The sequence below is a fragment of the Anas platyrhynchos genome, chromosome Z (assembly GCF_047663525.1).
Source record: "Anas platyrhynchos isolate ZD024472 breed Pekin duck chromosome Z, IASCAAS_PekinDuck_T2T, whole genome shotgun sequence".
Taxonomy (NCBI): Eukaryota; Metazoa; Chordata; class Aves; order Anseriformes; family Anatidae; genus Anas; species Anas platyrhynchos.
Window position 1 is genome coordinate 873,436 of NC_092621.1, and position 16,635 is coordinate 890,070.

Consider the following 16,635-nt stretch of genomic DNA (forward strand, 5'->3'; position numbering starts at 1 on the left):
AGTTGTCCGGTAATAATAAATTCCTGAGGGCAATGGTGGTCAGAGTCATGCCACACTGTATCACAACATAAGAAAACAAGAAACAATATGTGATTGGTGTGTCCTAGCTATTGTAAAAGGCTCAGGAATGCGCTTTGAGTTACAGATAATACTAAGCTTTCTTAAGGGACTAATGAAAATGCTGAATGTGTTCATTTTATGACTTTAAACGTGACTTTTTTTTCACCAACACACATTAATGAGACAGCTCAGGTGGATCTCAACGTGTGTAGGTAGCTGATGGGGGGTTACAACATGTGTAAGTGCCCAGCGGCAGGATGAGCGCACCAGGCACAACCATGACGCTGTGGAGCAGCAGGTCGCGGTGCCCTCCTGCTCCGCACATGCTGGCGGGTGGGCCCCACAGGTGCTGGCACCCATGGGTGCAGCCCCCGGGGCTGTGCATCCCGGCTAGGGCACCGGGCTCCCTCAGCTCTGCCCCAAACCAAGATGGCCGCCCCCGCTTCGCGCCTGCCCCAAGCTAAAATGGCGGCGGCCCCTCCCGGCAGGGCAGGGCGGGGCGTGCCGCGCGTGCGCGCTGCGCGCGGTGCATGCCGGGCGCGCCGTGACGCTGCAGATCGCGGTCCGGGGCCGCCGCCCGCCATGGGGGGCGTGAAGGCGATCGGCAACGACGCCGAGTTCCAGCCCGAGCTCAGCGCCGCCGGCTCCCGCCTCGCCGTCGTCAAGTTCACCATGCGGGGGTGAGTGCGGGGCGGCCGGGAGGGAGGGGGGCCGCCCGGCTCACCGGCCGCCTGGGGAGCCCGCCCGCTGCGCGCTGCCGGCGCCCCGCGGCCTCCTCCCGGCCCCGCGGCGCCTCACGGCCCGGCCCTCAGCGCCACACGGGGCCCGGTGGGGCTGCCTCAGCGCCCCGGGTGTCTGCAGTCACACCGGCACTGCGGGGCTCTATGCTTCACATATATGTTGATACGCTGCTATGGGAGCCTTCCCCTGCTCTGCTTTTTAATTGCTTCTTCCACAGCTTCACTTGTTGTAAGGACGTTGCTTTGTCAGAGTAGCTGTGTCTGTGCGCTTCGTGTATGTATTATCCTTAACAAATGTGTTATCATTAACAAATATGTGTTTTCAGCCAAGCCCATAGAGCTGCCTTGGTGGTAGCTGGCTGCAGTTACAGTCAATGAAGTTTATCACAGTAACAATCCTGCGATTCCTGCTAAGGGTTTAATTTACTGTTAAATATTTCAAGTCCCATACAGAGACTTCACTGAAGACATTTTTCACAGCTACAGGAATCACTAGTACTAACTTTCACTGTATCAGGAGAAACAGTTAAGTCTTTGCGCCCACAAAAGTCCCTTTACTTCAGAGTATTTTACTCTGCAGCAAAAGGTGCTGGAGCTAAACAGATTAGATGGAAAATACAAAGTTTGTTTTAATTAATAGGTGCAGCTAATCATGTGACACTGAAACTGTCTGAGGAAGTGGGAATTAACACTTCGTGATGTGTTTCTAAATGTCATTCTTAATTGTATCAGCAGGATTGCTCGCCATCTGTCAGCCAGGTAGGAAGGTTATTTTAACATGAACCAAGGATGCAGTAAGAACGTGAATGTGCTAAGTCTGTGTGGGGCAGGTATCTTACAAACAAAGCAAAACAATAATCGTTGAAATTTTTGTTTTTACAGATGTGGCCCTTGTTTAAGGATAGCCCCAGCATTCAATGCGCTGAGTAACAAATATCCCCAGGCAACTTTTTTGGAAGTGGATGTACATCAGTGCCAGGTTGGTATTCAAAAACTTTTTCTTTAGCAAGAGAAAAAGAAGATTAAATAGAGTAAATGAGAAACTTAAAGGAAAGCTGTTCAAATGGTACAGTAAGAGTATCCATTCTTGTGGTTGGTAAATAACAAGTAACTTGTGCACAGAGATGTGAATGAACCATACTTTTATTTCAAAATGTATTCTTGCAAGTGCCACTGTGTTACGTTTCATTCACGTGTTGCACAAATGGTTTAACAGTTTCTGCTGCCTGTGCTACTTAAATAATACAGTTTAAAACAAGAAAACACCAGTATGATTTAAGAAGAGCAAGTCTTTCAGAACAAATTCTGCAATAATTATATTCCTCATTTTATACAGTAATAAACTGGTGATGAGCAGTTGATTGACTTAAGGGTCGTTAACAAAAACTAACAAGGGTGTGTTGAAAGGAAGTTTCTTGGGTTCCTGCAAATGAAAGTGGGAGAGAGATGAATGAAGATGTATCAATGCTTTGCAAATGACACTTAATTATGGAAAGCTTTGGGGAAGCTGCTATGGGTGCATAACATACATACAGGTAGAAATAAATGGAAATCATCTTCTAGAATGGCAACTTCCAGGATGTGCGTGAAAGTGTCTTGAGAAAGGAAAGAAATACAAGTGTAAAGAATTGTGAAGTGTTAAATGAAGCAGGCTTCTGCCTTTGAGAGCAAGCAAATAGTATGACTTTCATGGCATGCCAACAAATCTACTGACAACATGAAATCCATTCAGAGACCACCCAAATGTATGAAGGATTAGGAGGATCTGAAGAACTTAAATGAATTTAAAATGGTTGTTTAAGTTGGAGATGTTTGTAAAATAGCAAATACTGTTTGTGATTTTGGGGGGGCTAATGTATCTTGATCAATGTGTTGTGTGTGTTGTCATCTAGCTGAAAACATCACTTCTGTCTGATATTGGTAATGGTCTGTTAGGTAACACTTTAACTAATTTATGCATTCTAGGGAACAGCTGCTACCAATAATATATCAGCCACACCGACGTTTCTGTTTTTTCGAAACAAAGTGCGAATCGACCAATACCAAGGAGCAGATGCTGTAGGTTTAGAAGAAAAAATTAAGCAGCACCTGGAGAATGATCCTGGAAACAATGAAGATACAGATATTCCAAAAGGATATGTATGCATCTCTTAAGTCTCTAACACTTGCACAACTTGAACCTGTTGAAAATGTGTTCCTTTCTAAACATATTCTTGTCAAACAATGCTACTTTAGGCAAAACTACAGGCTTCCCGTAGCTTTAGAAAGATCACCCGTCTGGGTTTCCTTTTTCAGACAAAATTCAAAAAATTAACTGTACTTAAATATGTGCATGTAACAGAATTGAAAACTGTTTCAAGAAAAATCTCTAAGCATAGCCCTTAGTGATTAAAATAATGAATTTCACGTTTTATGAAGACTTTACTACAGCTGTGTATTCTTTTTTCTTACCCCTTCTCAGACATCACAATCTGTTTTCCCAAAACGCTTTTCCAAGTGTAAAGTCTTCCGTGGAAAAAATACATCGTTAGACACAGCTGTCAAAAACTTTGAAAAATTACTCTAGCTGGTCCTTAAGAAATACTGTTATTCATGTGTTGCTAGGTGGATTTGTTGTTTATGGATTTCCTTTTCTTTTTTCTTCCTTGTGCACCTCCGTTTCTTAACTTCTTACTCATCTTGTTAAAAAACAAACAAAATCCTAAAGCCTGTTGCTGGAGGAACTTTCCTTTTAATGCTTAATGAATACCATTTTGCTTCTGTAGGGGAACTAAGCACAACTGCAGTAATCACTGATCAGCTTTCATGGATAACATAAACTAAGTAAATCACAAGTTAAAAAAGAAAAGTCAACACTTGTAAATATATATTCTTAATCTAGATAGTTTTTTAAACCTGACATCTAAATAACATGAGGAGAAACTTATTTTTCTAATAATTTAAAAATCTGTATTTTTGAATTTATCACTGTGACTTGTACGTGTCTTCTAGAAAAATCAAAATTGCTCAATAACAGACCCACCCCCTTAGAAATACTCGGTGCTCTCAGGAAATTATTTTCACCGTGTTCGCCATGTTTTCCTGTTACCTCAAGCAATTTTGTGTTTCAAATCACAAGCCAATCTGACAGCTGTACTACCAAACACATGTAAATGAGAACTCTAATGTGACAAAACACCTTCCTAGAGCTGTCATCTTAGGTGGTTTTCTCCAAGCAATCCTTGGTGTAGGGTTACTCCTTAAACGAGGTTGTCTATTGTTCTGCCAGGAGTATGAACCCAGTTAGGTGAAATACAATACACCACAGCGCTGAACTGTGACATGTGACTTTGTTATGTGCTGCTTCTGTAGCGTGCACATTGCTTTGCATTAGCAAATCTAATATGCTCAAAATACGCTCAACTTAGCTGTGATGAGTATCTGTAGAAGTCAAAATGATGTCAAATGCAAAGCCAGGTTTCCTTGGAGGGTAACTATTTGAAATTCATAGCTAGCCATATTCTATCAGGCATGTGAGGAGGATGCAAATCCAGCTGAATGTTTCTCATTTAAGAAGCTTCAAGGGCACAGGTCACTTGAATTTCTAGCAGTTCAGCTACTTGTTAACTGTTGTACAGTATTCATTGCACTTCACTTTATATGTGAACACTCACATCTATAATTACTGTGAAATCCTGCGTAGAGGTACTGGAATGTCACAGGACAAAGGTTCAGCTTGTTAGATTGCAGCCCAAGACACACTGAAAATCATTCAAGTAGCAACAGCAAAATGTGAGGTTAGCATGCAGCTCCAAAGTTATATTTGTTTTGAGATGGAGATGGCATCTTCTATTAAAAGTTAATCTTGTTAGGAGATCTTACTTCATGGGGGTAAGACCCTGAGCGCATTCAGGACTGTATGAGCCAAGCAGGAATTTTGTTTGACTTATTAGCAGTAGGCTGGAATGCAGTTTTAGAATATAGTTGACCCAAACTGGACTGCCAGCTGCTCCAGGAATGCATCCTTCTCCTCTTGCACAGCTGCGTGCCTCCTTTCTTACCTCGCATCTACTGAGCATGCAGGATGCAGGCTGGGTCTTCATTTGGATGTTGCAGGCAGGCAGAGGGGGCCTGGAAGGGGAAGGGCAGGCAGGTGCATTATTTGTTTATTTTGTTTGGAATAGCATAGTTAGGAGAAGCGACCAGCAGTGATTTGTATTCTCTCAGCAGCCTGTGCTTGGATTTCGTTTATATCATGAAGCTATATATATATATTTAAAAGTGGCTTACTGTGCTTCAGTTGCACTTGGGTTAGTTTAGCATATGGAGAAGGGAGAACTATTTTGGATGGGAAAGCCATTTCTGTTTTATCTGCTAACTTAATCATAGCTCCAGTCTAATGTCAGTGTATTTGTAGCCAGGTGAAGTTAATCAAAAGCGTGTCTGAAAAATTCTCCCTGTGCCCAATAGCTTATTCTCAATATGGTAAACTTGTGTGCTGGGAGTGGTACTTTGAGTGGGAAAACACTGAATTCTGAATGGGATACATCTGAGTGCTACAGCATTTTTAATTTTATCTTTTTTGTTTAAAAAAAAAAAAAAAGCCCTGAGGTTTTCTGCGTTCTGTTTCTTAATGTGTTGAATGGGGAATTTCATTCATTCCAGTGTCTGCTAATCTCAGATAAGTTCACGGCAGATTTAATGCGCTCAGTAATGCTTTTCTTTTTCCTTTCAGATGGATTTAATGCCATTTATCAATAAAGCCGGCTGTGAATGTCTTAATGAAAGCGATGAGCATGGATTTGATAATTGTTTACGTAAAGACTCTACCTACTTGGAATCAGACTGCGATGAGCAGGTACAGTAAATATTTTTCTTAAGTGAGATGCTTTCAGTGATGTCTGGTCTGCAAGCATTTTTTAAAGATCTTGATTGCTTGATATCACTATAGTGGTATAAGGAAGAGTGGGATACTGTAGGTGGATGGAAGCAAAATTGGTATACAGAGGTTATTGTAGCATTTAGTTTTCTATCCATTTGTGGGGGAAACTCCAAGCAGACTGACATTTACTGATGACTAGTGGCAGACTAGTGCATGTGTGGAATATAGAGAATGTAAGTACTCGATTTTAAGTTACAAGCTCAGACTTCTAGTTAATCGTTGTGCTATGTTTGTTTAGAAGGATGAAGAAAACAGTATTTAACAGCAACTTTCTCCTCCACAGCTGCTTATTACTGTAGCTTTTAGTCAACCGGTCAAACTTTATTCTATGAAACTTCAGGGGCCAGATAATGGTGAGTGAAATGTCTGTTTAATCGTATCCTTAGAATTTAAGCTTTACTCATGTTTAGCTTAAATTTCAAAAAATGATGCTTGTCCCTAGAACCTCTTGCCTCCTGTGACTCCCATAGCAGCTTCAGTAAATTTGGTGTAAATAAATAACAGATTGATCTCACAGTAATATTATGCTGTTGTTGTGCATTGGTATGACACAAATATAAATATTTACTGTATTTTGACATGCTATAAGGAGAACCTACATTCTATTCAAGAATTAAACGTAAGAGCTAGTGAACTGCATATTTTAATTTTTATGCTAATTGATTTATGTTATACAATTACAGAAAATACTCAGGTATGACATCACCCAAACCCAATTATTTTTAGACATTTCATTGGATTTCTCGTATGGAATTCTGTCACTGAAATGTAGGCAAGTAGTGCAACTTGAGCTGTACCTAGATGCTGTGATAAGCAAGGGCTTCTTTAGTAGCATTTTGAGAACATATATAAGGAACTGAATCCCAATTCCATATCTTAACACAGGACAAGGTCCAAAGTATATAAAAATCTTTATCAACCTTCCTCGATCTATGGATTTTGAAGAGGCAGAGAGAAGTGAACCAACTCAAGCCCTGGAGCTAACACCAGATGATATTAAAGAAGATGGCATTATCCAGCTTCGCTATGTTAAATTTCAGAATGTTAACAGTGTAACTGTAAGTAAAGCTTCTGCTCTGAGCTCTGTGCAGCCTGAAAACTTAGAGTTCTCAAGCACTGTGACATTTGTTGATTTGACCGCAGGTGTTCTTAGTTGCTCTTCACTGATTGCATACTGTAGGTTAATGCTCAAAGGATTTCTGAAATTTAAGGTCAGGCGAGGCCGTATGCACGCGATGTCTCTGACCTTGTATGTGTGATGAGGTTCGTTTTCATCTGTTCATGAGATTGAAAAAAGGGAAGATTTTGATATTAGAAAGAAAAACCTTCTAGTGGGAGGTGTCCCTGCCCATGGCAGGGGAGTTAGAATGGAAGGGACGAATATCACCTAATTCCATGAGCTAGTGCGCTGCTTAACACAACTTGTCTTTTACTAACACACCTTCTTGAAAGGCATCTTGTCTTCGTTTGGGGAGTTTAGAAGGTAAGAAATCCAGTTTATCGGTAGCCTGATTGCAAAAATGACAGACTTGTAAGTATCAAGTGAAGTGCTCGATACTTAAAACCCAATACCCGGTCCTCTTAAGTGTTCTTAAATGCTGTAATCAAATCACCTTTGTCTTTTAATGAGCTCTCTAACCCTCTTGCTGTAAGAGACTTTCCACAAATTCCATGTAAGGTTTTTGTGACTCTTAAATGCAGGTGCAGTTCTTCCTCTCCCATTTTATATATGGGTTTTAGTTCAATATCCACCATGACAAAGCTGATGCTGGAATTGCATTCTTCTTGACATTATTACCCTGGGTCTGCATTAGCCCCATTTCCTGCAATATTGCATTGAACTGCTCATCTAATGTAACCCCTGAATTCTGTTCCAAGGAAATGCTTTTCACGGTCTGAGTTCTGTGTTTGCAAGTTATGGTCTCATAGTTGATTGAATATTTCAGTGCATTTCAGTTGCTGAGTGTGGTCTCAGATTGGAAGAGGAAGCAAGAAATATCCAAGCTCCATGGGTTTTTAAACAAACTGCTGGGAAAATAATAGCATTCTATATAATCATCTTTTGAAATAAGAGGACAGAGTCTTTTCTAGAGGGTAACAGAGCCTTTATAATTGCAGAAGGTGTTCACTGGGGTGGTTCAAAAATCTTGGGAGGCTAACGTTTTATGTATTAATTCAGGGATGGGCTGTTTACCTTAGCTCTTGTCTTCTGGGATTTTTTTTTTTAGTTGTTTGTCCAGTCCAATCATGGTGATGAAGAGACAACAAGAATTACGTACTTCACATTTATTGGAACTCCAGTCCAAGCAACAAATATGAATGACTTCAAGCGAGTGAGTCTTCTTTCTTAAAAGCACTTACGAATGTTCTAAATGATCTCAAAAATAGGTTGACTGAACAAATGCACTTGGTTGTTGTTATAATTCCATGACTTAAGGTAGATTTGGCATCCCAAACAAAACATGTAGATTTATCTTACAGGTAATGATCTTTGGTTCTACCTATAAATTCTTGTTCATCAGCTTTGTAAAAGCAAACAACAACCAAAAAAAACCACCACAACACAAATACGGGTAAGAATGTATACACCAACTATTTAAAACACAAGGGACTTTCAAATTACGTGTGCTATAGGCAGTGTTTCTTAACAGCTGTGAGTTTTATGCCTTGATTTAGAAACTTGCATTCTGATGGTGTTCAGGAAGTAGAGAAGCAAGCCTGTATATGAAATGGAGCCTCCTTGTGACTGATTGGACTTCTGCTTTGGTGAAGGACTTTTTAGATTTTATCCAGTGGGCAATGTTATATAAAATTCAGATCCAAAAAAGATTTTGGTCACAAAGTGGCCATTACATTAAACATACCTGCTCGTTTTAAAACTAAAGGAAGAAGTGAACAACTTGTTAACGGTGTGACTTTAGACCCACAATGCTGAGCAATAAGGCATTCTCAATTGTTTTGATTTTTTTTTGAGAATGTGAAATGGGTTTGAAAGTATTGAAACCTTAAACCTACTTATGTTTTTTCTTCAAAATTTAATATCTTTTTAAAGTAAATTAGTAAACTGCTTTAAAACTTAGCTTGTTTAGGAAGACATTTGCTGTTGTAACCCTGCCTACAAACTTCTGTCTAGGTGACCGATAACACTGAAAGCACCACGGAATTTATTATACAATCTGCCTATAACTCCAGAAGGCTAAAAATGCTAATGGTTGTCATACTTCACATACTTTGAGTTTTTATGTTAAAAATGATCTTAACTTTTACATTTAAAACTTAATAACTTAGCAAATAATAAAGTTAATCAGTTAACAGGTTTTGCTGTCTTTCACTGAAATGTGAAGTCACTGAAAAAGTTGCTCTAATATACTAAAATTAACTGGATACCTAATTGAGATGTTTCTAATGGAGCACTTCTGGTTCATCCAATACTAGAAATAGGTTGCTTTATTTAAAATCTGTTTACATGGTTGAGGATTTTTTGTACATTTTTTTTTTTTCCAACTACTTACGATAATAGGGCATTACCCTGCAATGAATTGTCATTACTGTTTAACATAACATGAGTTATCTGTGTTACTTCTCTGTATTTTGGGGAAGAGGATAGGATAGCACTCTTAACACTGATATTTTCAGTATCTGATAATAGTCTCAGTTTCATTTCTCTGTAAACTCTGTAAATTAGTTTTGCTTTCTAAAGTACCGAGAGTGTGTTTTCAAACAAATGCACTCTTTAAACCTGACCATCTGAATGTTCAGATAGTGATTTGATTTTTTTGGTAACTGATGATACATAGAGGATACAAGCTGCTCTGAGAGAGGTTTTGTCTTGATACAAGATTCTTTTTTGAAAGTGAGACCAATTAATCCCTGGAACAACTGTTCCAGGGGTGTGGTGGAAACCCCCTTACTGGAGGTTTTGAAGATGCAATTGGACAAGGTGCTGGATAACCTCATCTAAGCACGCTTTTCCCGTGAAGGCTTGAAGCTGGTGATCTCACGAGGTCCCTTCCAGCCTGGGCTGGTTTATGGCTCTAAGTACACGCCCAACCCCATAAAGAAGTTTAAAGTAGTGTGGGTCTCATCTGTGCACTGTACGTAGAGGGGATTTGTCAGTCTCTCTCTGCTCTAGGTGCAGCGTAGGTGCTTGGAAGCTGCTATATAGCCTGGCAAATACCATGTTAGTTAAAATTTTGGTTTCACTGAAGTTCACCGGTGAATGTTTGCACTCTCAGGGAGTGTGATTTGTGACTTATGTTTAACTGGAAGGGGAGGGGAGCACAAACCCACAAGAGGTAAACCTACCTCACACCTTACAGGTGTGGTACTGATCACTGGTAACATCAGGACGTTAAGGAACTGATCAGAACTACCATGAGTAGAAGAGCTTGCTTTGTTAGCTCGTGAGGTAGCTAATCCTCTCAGTCCTATTTTGCTTCCTGAACATGTAGTTTTAATATTAGGCTGTTAAAATATTTTATCATGCTAAATGGGATGTGTAGTCTGTCAGAGTTACAGAGCTCTTAGGAATTCTAACTTTTGTTTCCTCTCTTCCACTGATCCTGTCAGCTATGAAACCTTAATATAGTGTTGGGCATTAATTATATTCAGGCATGTAGATTAACTGGGAAACCTTATTTTTCTTTTCATCTCCTTCAGTAGTTACCCACCCTACTCCTCACTGCTCTCAACTATCTGACTTCCTTCTCTCAGTCTGCCTGTTCTGTTGATATTTCTCTTCTAGTCATGATAGAAGTAGTATTGCAGCATGATTAATGAGATGGGGGAATGCTTTTTTCCCGATATTTCTGAGAAGCGTTTGTAAGAATCAGTAAAATGTTATCTGAAGGGCTGCAATTAAAAAGCAGGCATGAGTGTGATTCCAGTTAGGGGTTTTATGATTCGTCACGTTGCTGCTCAGATGATTGTAGATGTGTTCAATTTCAAAATCTAAAACAAAACACTGGTTTCAATGACTTCTGCAGAGGATCAGGCAGATGTATTTTGATACCCAGTTGCAGTGGGATGTGGATGAATGCTCAGCTGTAGCAGCTCGTTGCTCAGCACACAGGTATTAAGATGCATAGCTGAAGCAGCCCTGTCCTTCAGACAGCCAAGGAAAACTTGTGTTTGCTTGCGGTGCTCTGCTAACACCAGCAGGGCTGCAGGAAAAATCACCTCTTCTTGATCAGCAAGACAGTTTGTGTTTAATATAAATGAAGTATTGTTTCCAGAACTTACTCTGCCAAATGCAAACCTGCAGCTCACCTACTCTGAGAAGCAGTGCCGAGGAGTACGAAGCAGGTGAAGTTAAGCAGGCCCTTCGGTAGGGATCTCAGCCTTAAGTTAGTTTTGACATACGTGTAGTTAGCATTTGGTGAATAAAGTTGGAATATAAAAAAGGTATTTCCAACTTGCTGTGGTATATTGTGTGTATCCTGCTCCTTTTAACCTCTGGGGAGGAGGGAAGTCTGGCGTGACAGGAAAGGGGAACATAAGGGGGGAAAAATGTAGATCTTAACTGGGTTAAGCACAGAGAAGAGAGAGGAGAGAGCTGAGATTCTTTGCTCTGCTTAAATTAAGGGCGCCCAAACAGCAAAAGATTTGTGGTAAATATCCCCTTCCCATGCACATTTAACATTGAGAAGTAGTTTTTGAAAAGCATGCCTTAAAGGTATGCCTTTGTTAAAAGAACTGTCCTTAACACTAGAATTACTGCTGCTCTTGGCCACATGTGGTCTGATTTAAGGCTTCATTTAAGCTATGCAAGCTACTGTGGTAGAGACTTGATTTGAGATTTCATTTGAGATGTAGTAGCTTACACGTCAAGTTTGCTTCCAAACTTGCTTCTCAGTCAAGCTAATTCACGGGATAGACAGCTAAAGTGTTGGGTAAAGGTGCAGGTGCTGTGCTTTTGTGATTGATAGCTTAGTCTTAGGTAGATTCCTGTGAATCAGGTGGTGAACTTGTAAACTCTTTTTTTAAGATGGTGCAACTTAATGTCAATATAGTTCTTGTTCACTTCTGGTACTAAGAAATAAAAGATTGCTGCTCAGTTTTGAGGCCGGGGGATGTGGACAGGTGGTGGGATTTTTTTTGGCCCCCTCCTGAACCAAGGCGTTCTGGAACTACTTATTTGCTCTCTCTGTTGCTGCTGTTTTCCTTGTAACATTTTGTTTGTTTGTTTTTCAGCTTAACTTCCCATTTCTAAAGAACTAAAAAATGCAGAAGAAATTAAAAAGTAATAATAAGATTGATGTGGTGTGGCACTACTCCCTTCCTTGCTCCCTCTGCTCATCTAGCATCTCTTTCACCCTTTCCACAATCTCAGCACTGATGCAAGAGCCATCTCTGCGCCTTCTGCAATCAGGAACAGCCTTCTCTACCTTCTGACGCATCAACTCATCTTTTTCTTTTTTTTCCTCCATCCAAATCTTATTTTAAGCACTTCTCTTTCAGTCTTTCAAAATTTCTGTTCTTTTTATCCCAAACTTGACATTTTTAAAGCATAACATGTAATACTTTTAATTTTTTTTTTCTGTAACTCATTTTTCAGCCTGTATTGCATTTTGTAAAAGCTGTTTGAAATGTAGTTTGTGAAATGCTGTAGCAAGACTTGGCTTTTTAATCTTAGTACAATCTAGTGTTCTTTGGTGTGACCCTTCAGTAAGTAGCATGCAAGCCAGTGGGGGCTGCCAAGTACCCGTTACTGTCCCCCACTTGGCTCTAGGGAACCTCCTGAAGGCAGACACAGGAGCTGGTGAGTGTTTGTACAAAGGTGGCCTCGTCAGGGTACTCCAACAGCAACACATCAGTTGTCTGACCTCTTCTTTATGAACTGAAAACAAAACCATGCACACAAAAATGCCCACTGCTGCTCCACAAGGCTCAGTGATAGTTTCCCATTGTACCATTTGTAATGGGCCACACAGGATTTCTTTTTTTTTTTTTTATTGCTGTCAGGCTGTGGTTAGGAAAATGGTATCAGCAAAGCCTGCTTCAAAACGTTCTCTTATTACATGGGAATCTCAGGCTGCAAGCAGTATCTTAAAGTGCACTAGATGGCCACTCCTTCTGTCAACGGAAGGAAAATGGATCCGTTACAGATAAAAGAATAACGATGATTGCTTAAGTTCCTATGTCCATTTTCTTCTTGGGAAGGTAGAGTGGGGTGGTCAGAAAATGGGTTTCTTTGAGGTGTGATGACAAAATCTCCATATCAGCATGATTAATTTTCACAGATAATACACATGGGCGAGTTGTCAATTTCAACTTCAGACTGGTACAGCAATATTTTTTGTTGGAGTTACACACTTGCTAACATCTAATCTTTAATCTTTCAACTGCATTTTTTCTTTTTCTCTTTTTTTTCTTCTTTGCTTAATCTGTGTCTAAACACAGTTTGTCTTGGAAACACAAAGAATAAATACTGCTTCTTGACTAGTTTAACTTTTTTTTTAACTTGATTAATTGGATCTTAATGTTAGTGACTGGTTTTCTGATTTTTTTTTCTTTCCTTTTTTTTCTTCATGTTGTCAAGTGGAATTTTCCTTAATCATTAAGTTGAATTTACAGCTTGGTGATACGTTCCTGGTCAAAGGTTCCTTGGAGATGAAAGGGGCCTTTAAAAGGGCTTTTTGTAGATCTCAGCTACCTTGTAATGGTTACAACTCAGCTCACCAAAAGAATAGTTCACCTCCCCCAGAATCTTCCTCCAAGAAGTAGAGGGGCAGGATCAGAGAAAATTTCCGTGAGTCCATGAGAATTCTCCAGTTCAGAGCTGTGGGTATATTGGTTTTGGTTTGCCATGGGTCATGTCCCACAACTCTGTATTTCTCTATTGAATCCCATGTGGTATACTGTCACCTGATTGCAGAGGTAATTAATCATTAACATATTTGCTATATGAGTCAGAGTACAGAAAAGGTTTTAACTCCTTGGTTTTCAGTGTTAGTAATTGGAAATTCTATATTCCATTAATGGAGATCCTCAAAATGCTCATCCTGACAAAGCTATGTCAGTTCTGTAAGTGCTGCTTTGGTTAGATGGCAACGAGTTGGGAATTGTTGCTTTGCCCACGGTCTCTTGCAGTTGTTAAGCCCAAACTTTTTAAGATTTATTATCTTTTAATTTTGTTTGACTTATAAATGGGTGTTTTCTAGGATCTGCGAGAGCACTGGAACTAATTTGAATCTTTTCAGAAAAGTGCCCAGAATCACATTGTTTTCTGCTCTCTGGATCTTGCATTCAGTTACCTTAATGAAGGGGACTGAAAACCCTTCTGTTATGAACTGTGCGACCTGTAAGCTTGCATGGCAGTATGTAGAGTGCTGGTCTTGCACTTGCTGTTGGCTGCCAAAGTCTGGTGGCAGCGGTAATCTTTTCTGAAATGAGAAGTACTGAGATGACTCTGATTCCTGGTGGAGTTTGCAGAATTGGAGAGTAGAAGTTGCCCTGGTAAGGAATAATGTTTTGACAAAGACAGACTGAAAATCAGATGACATCCAGATTTCTCCTCAGGTTTGAACTGCATTATAAGGTAAATGTTCTCAGTGAAGTGCGTACCAAGGGAAATGAACAAACTTATCATGGGAGCACCCAGTGGTTCTCTTTTTGCTGTATTATTTTATAAAGCATATTAAGGTTGAATGCTTGGTATATAACATTGTTAAACGTGGTCTGTTATGGTGCAGTTACTGTCTTCTAACTCTCCTCAAGTGAGACCGGTGTTTTGCTATTTATTAATACTAAAGATAAGTTTCTTGTGTCTTGTGTCCCTCTTAGTTCTTTAGAGGGTTTCATAGCTTCTGCAAGTGCTACAACGCATGCTTAAATGCACTAATTTAGTTGAAAATGTTGCATTTATTTTGATGCTAATTAAAAAAAAAAAAAAATGGGGACATGTCTTTGGTTAAATGTTCATTGTTTCTTTCTGTTGTTTTCTCTTATCAGGTAGTTGGCAAAAAAGGAGAGAGCCACTAGGATGCGAGACACTGGAAAGCCTTATTGCAATCAAACGAGATCTTCACTTTTATCTACTACTCCTGGATAATTGCTTGACCATAGCCAGAGACTGTCAATCTGTTTCATTTAATGCCATTACCAATAAATCATTGCTTTTGTTGAGATGGAGTTTCACTAGTGTGTTTCTGTTGTAATCCTCATACATGTATTTGTAAATAAAATTCATTACTTTTGCCAAGTTTAATTTTGTCATTCTGGTAACTGTGGCTCTTCTTTGTTCCATTTTAAACCTAAAAACTGGACTGGCTTATCTTTAGAAACAGAAGACATAATGTATCTTACACTTGTTTAGAGAGTTCAAAATGTTAAATATAAGTAAAATATAGATGGCTTGTTCATGGCTATCTAAAAAGAAAAATCCAAAGCTATCTGTTACAAGACTGAAGGGACTTTGGATCCCTGTTTGCACCAAATGCAGGTATTTCTCAGACAGGAATAACTTCACCCATTTTGAAAACTTCCATTTCCCTCCCGCCTCAAACAAGCATAGGATCAAAACTCGCAGATTTGTCACAAATGGCATGCTGGTACAAGCTGTTTGGCACAGAATTCTCGAGTGTTTTGAAATTGTTGTTTTGTTTTATTTTTTAATATTAGAAAATACCGACCTTGTTTCACAGGCAGACTCTCACAAGCTGTGCAGTTACAGGGATAAATACGCTTGTGCACCCCACCTGAACATGAATTCCTTATTGCTTTTATTGGGCATTTTTCCCGTCTCTGGGTCTTGATAAGGAAATGTTTATTGCAAATATCAATTTTGCATCTTAATTGGAATTCCTGTACCACTTTAGTACATTTTCTTGGAAGCAGGCCTTAAGTAATTTTAATAAATCGGGCATTGATCAGCACCGTATACATATAATACTGTATAAATTCCCAGTCAAACATGCTAAGTGTTTTAATTGGCATAATTAATTTCTTTGTAAAGTTAAATTTGTTACATTTCTAATTACCATAAATCCCACTAAAGCTTAAATCCTGTCCTAATTGGCATTCCTTCCTTGAACACAGTAGGGTGGTTCTTTTCTGGCTTGGGAGATTTATATGTTAATACCAAGTTAACTTTCTGTTAGCATAGATATTTTCTCCAAACAGAAAATTGGGATTGTATAGAAAAACATTCCTCGTGAGGCACTTTTTAAATCTGTATCACTGCATAGTCCAGGATCCTCAGCTACCTGCGTTATATTTAACAGCATGTGACGATGACTTGGTTTCTTTCATACTTCCATAATGTTCTGCTTTAGTGGAGGATGTAAGGCATGTAACACACTGTACATAGAGTATAAAATCATTTAAAAATATAATTGAGGGCAATATGAGTAACCGTTCCTGTTTATAGTTTTGTACACTAATTACCTTTTGGGTTATTGTTTAAGTGCCTCATCTTAAGTATTGCTTACCTCATAATATTTATACCTGAGAGATTTGATAACCTAGTGATTCTCAGCTTTGTAAGAGATTAGCCCAATTTCTATTGTTTATGCGACTCTTCTGTGATTTTGTTGGTTGCATGGTGCATTCCTTCCACAATGATACCATGTAAATAGATGAAATAAATGTTCAGAGGTAACTGTTCAGTGTTTCACTTACTGGAAGAGGGGGTAGGATGCTGCAAAAGGAGCTTGAATCAGAAGCAAGGGACCCCATAGTGCTTGCTCTTCAGATCATGCAAAGGTGGTACTAATAAATAGGAATCTGTAGCTAACCTGAGGGAGGGATCGCCACTGTTCCCTGTCTTTAGGTTAAGTTGGCTCCCTCTGCTGCTGCTTCCTGTACTTTAAGACTGTTCCTTTGGGGTGGGGAGGTGAAATAAGCTGCTGTATTGCTCCAAATCTTACTGATGTAGGTGGTGTGTGCACAAACCTTCATCGCTTTGATGGGTGA

General features: G+C 39.5%; 1 protein-coding gene across 3 annotated transcripts; it reads left to right on the forward strand.

Annotated features, from left to right (window-relative positions):
• Window positions 1-577: 577 nt before the first annotated feature.
• TXNL1 (thioredoxin like 1) lies at window positions 578-14,929 on the forward strand. Of its 3 annotated transcripts, none has more exons than XM_072031642.1 (8): window positions 578-740; window positions 1,683-1,779; window positions 2,766-2,939; window positions 5,515-5,637; window positions 6,005-6,074; window positions 6,607-6,779; window positions 7,950-8,054; window positions 12,963-13,165. In XM_072031642.1, exons 1-8 carry the CDS (start codon window positions 643-645, stop codon window positions 13,047-13,049), a joined length of 927 nt encoding a protein of 308 aa, XP_071887743.1. In that variant the 5' UTR covers window positions 578-642; the 3' UTR covers window positions 13,050-13,165. The 3 variants fall into 3 exon arrangements, with proteins under 3 accessions (XP_071887743.1, XP_027302815.1, XP_027302814.1); XM_027447014.3 differs by lacking the exon at window positions 12,963-13,165 and adding an exon at window positions 11,914-12,169 and having other exon boundaries at window positions 579-740; XM_027447013.3 differs by lacking the exon at window positions 12,963-13,165 and adding an exon at window positions 14,674-14,929 and having other exon boundaries at window positions 580-740.
• Window positions 14,930-16,635: the final 1,706 nt, after the last annotated feature.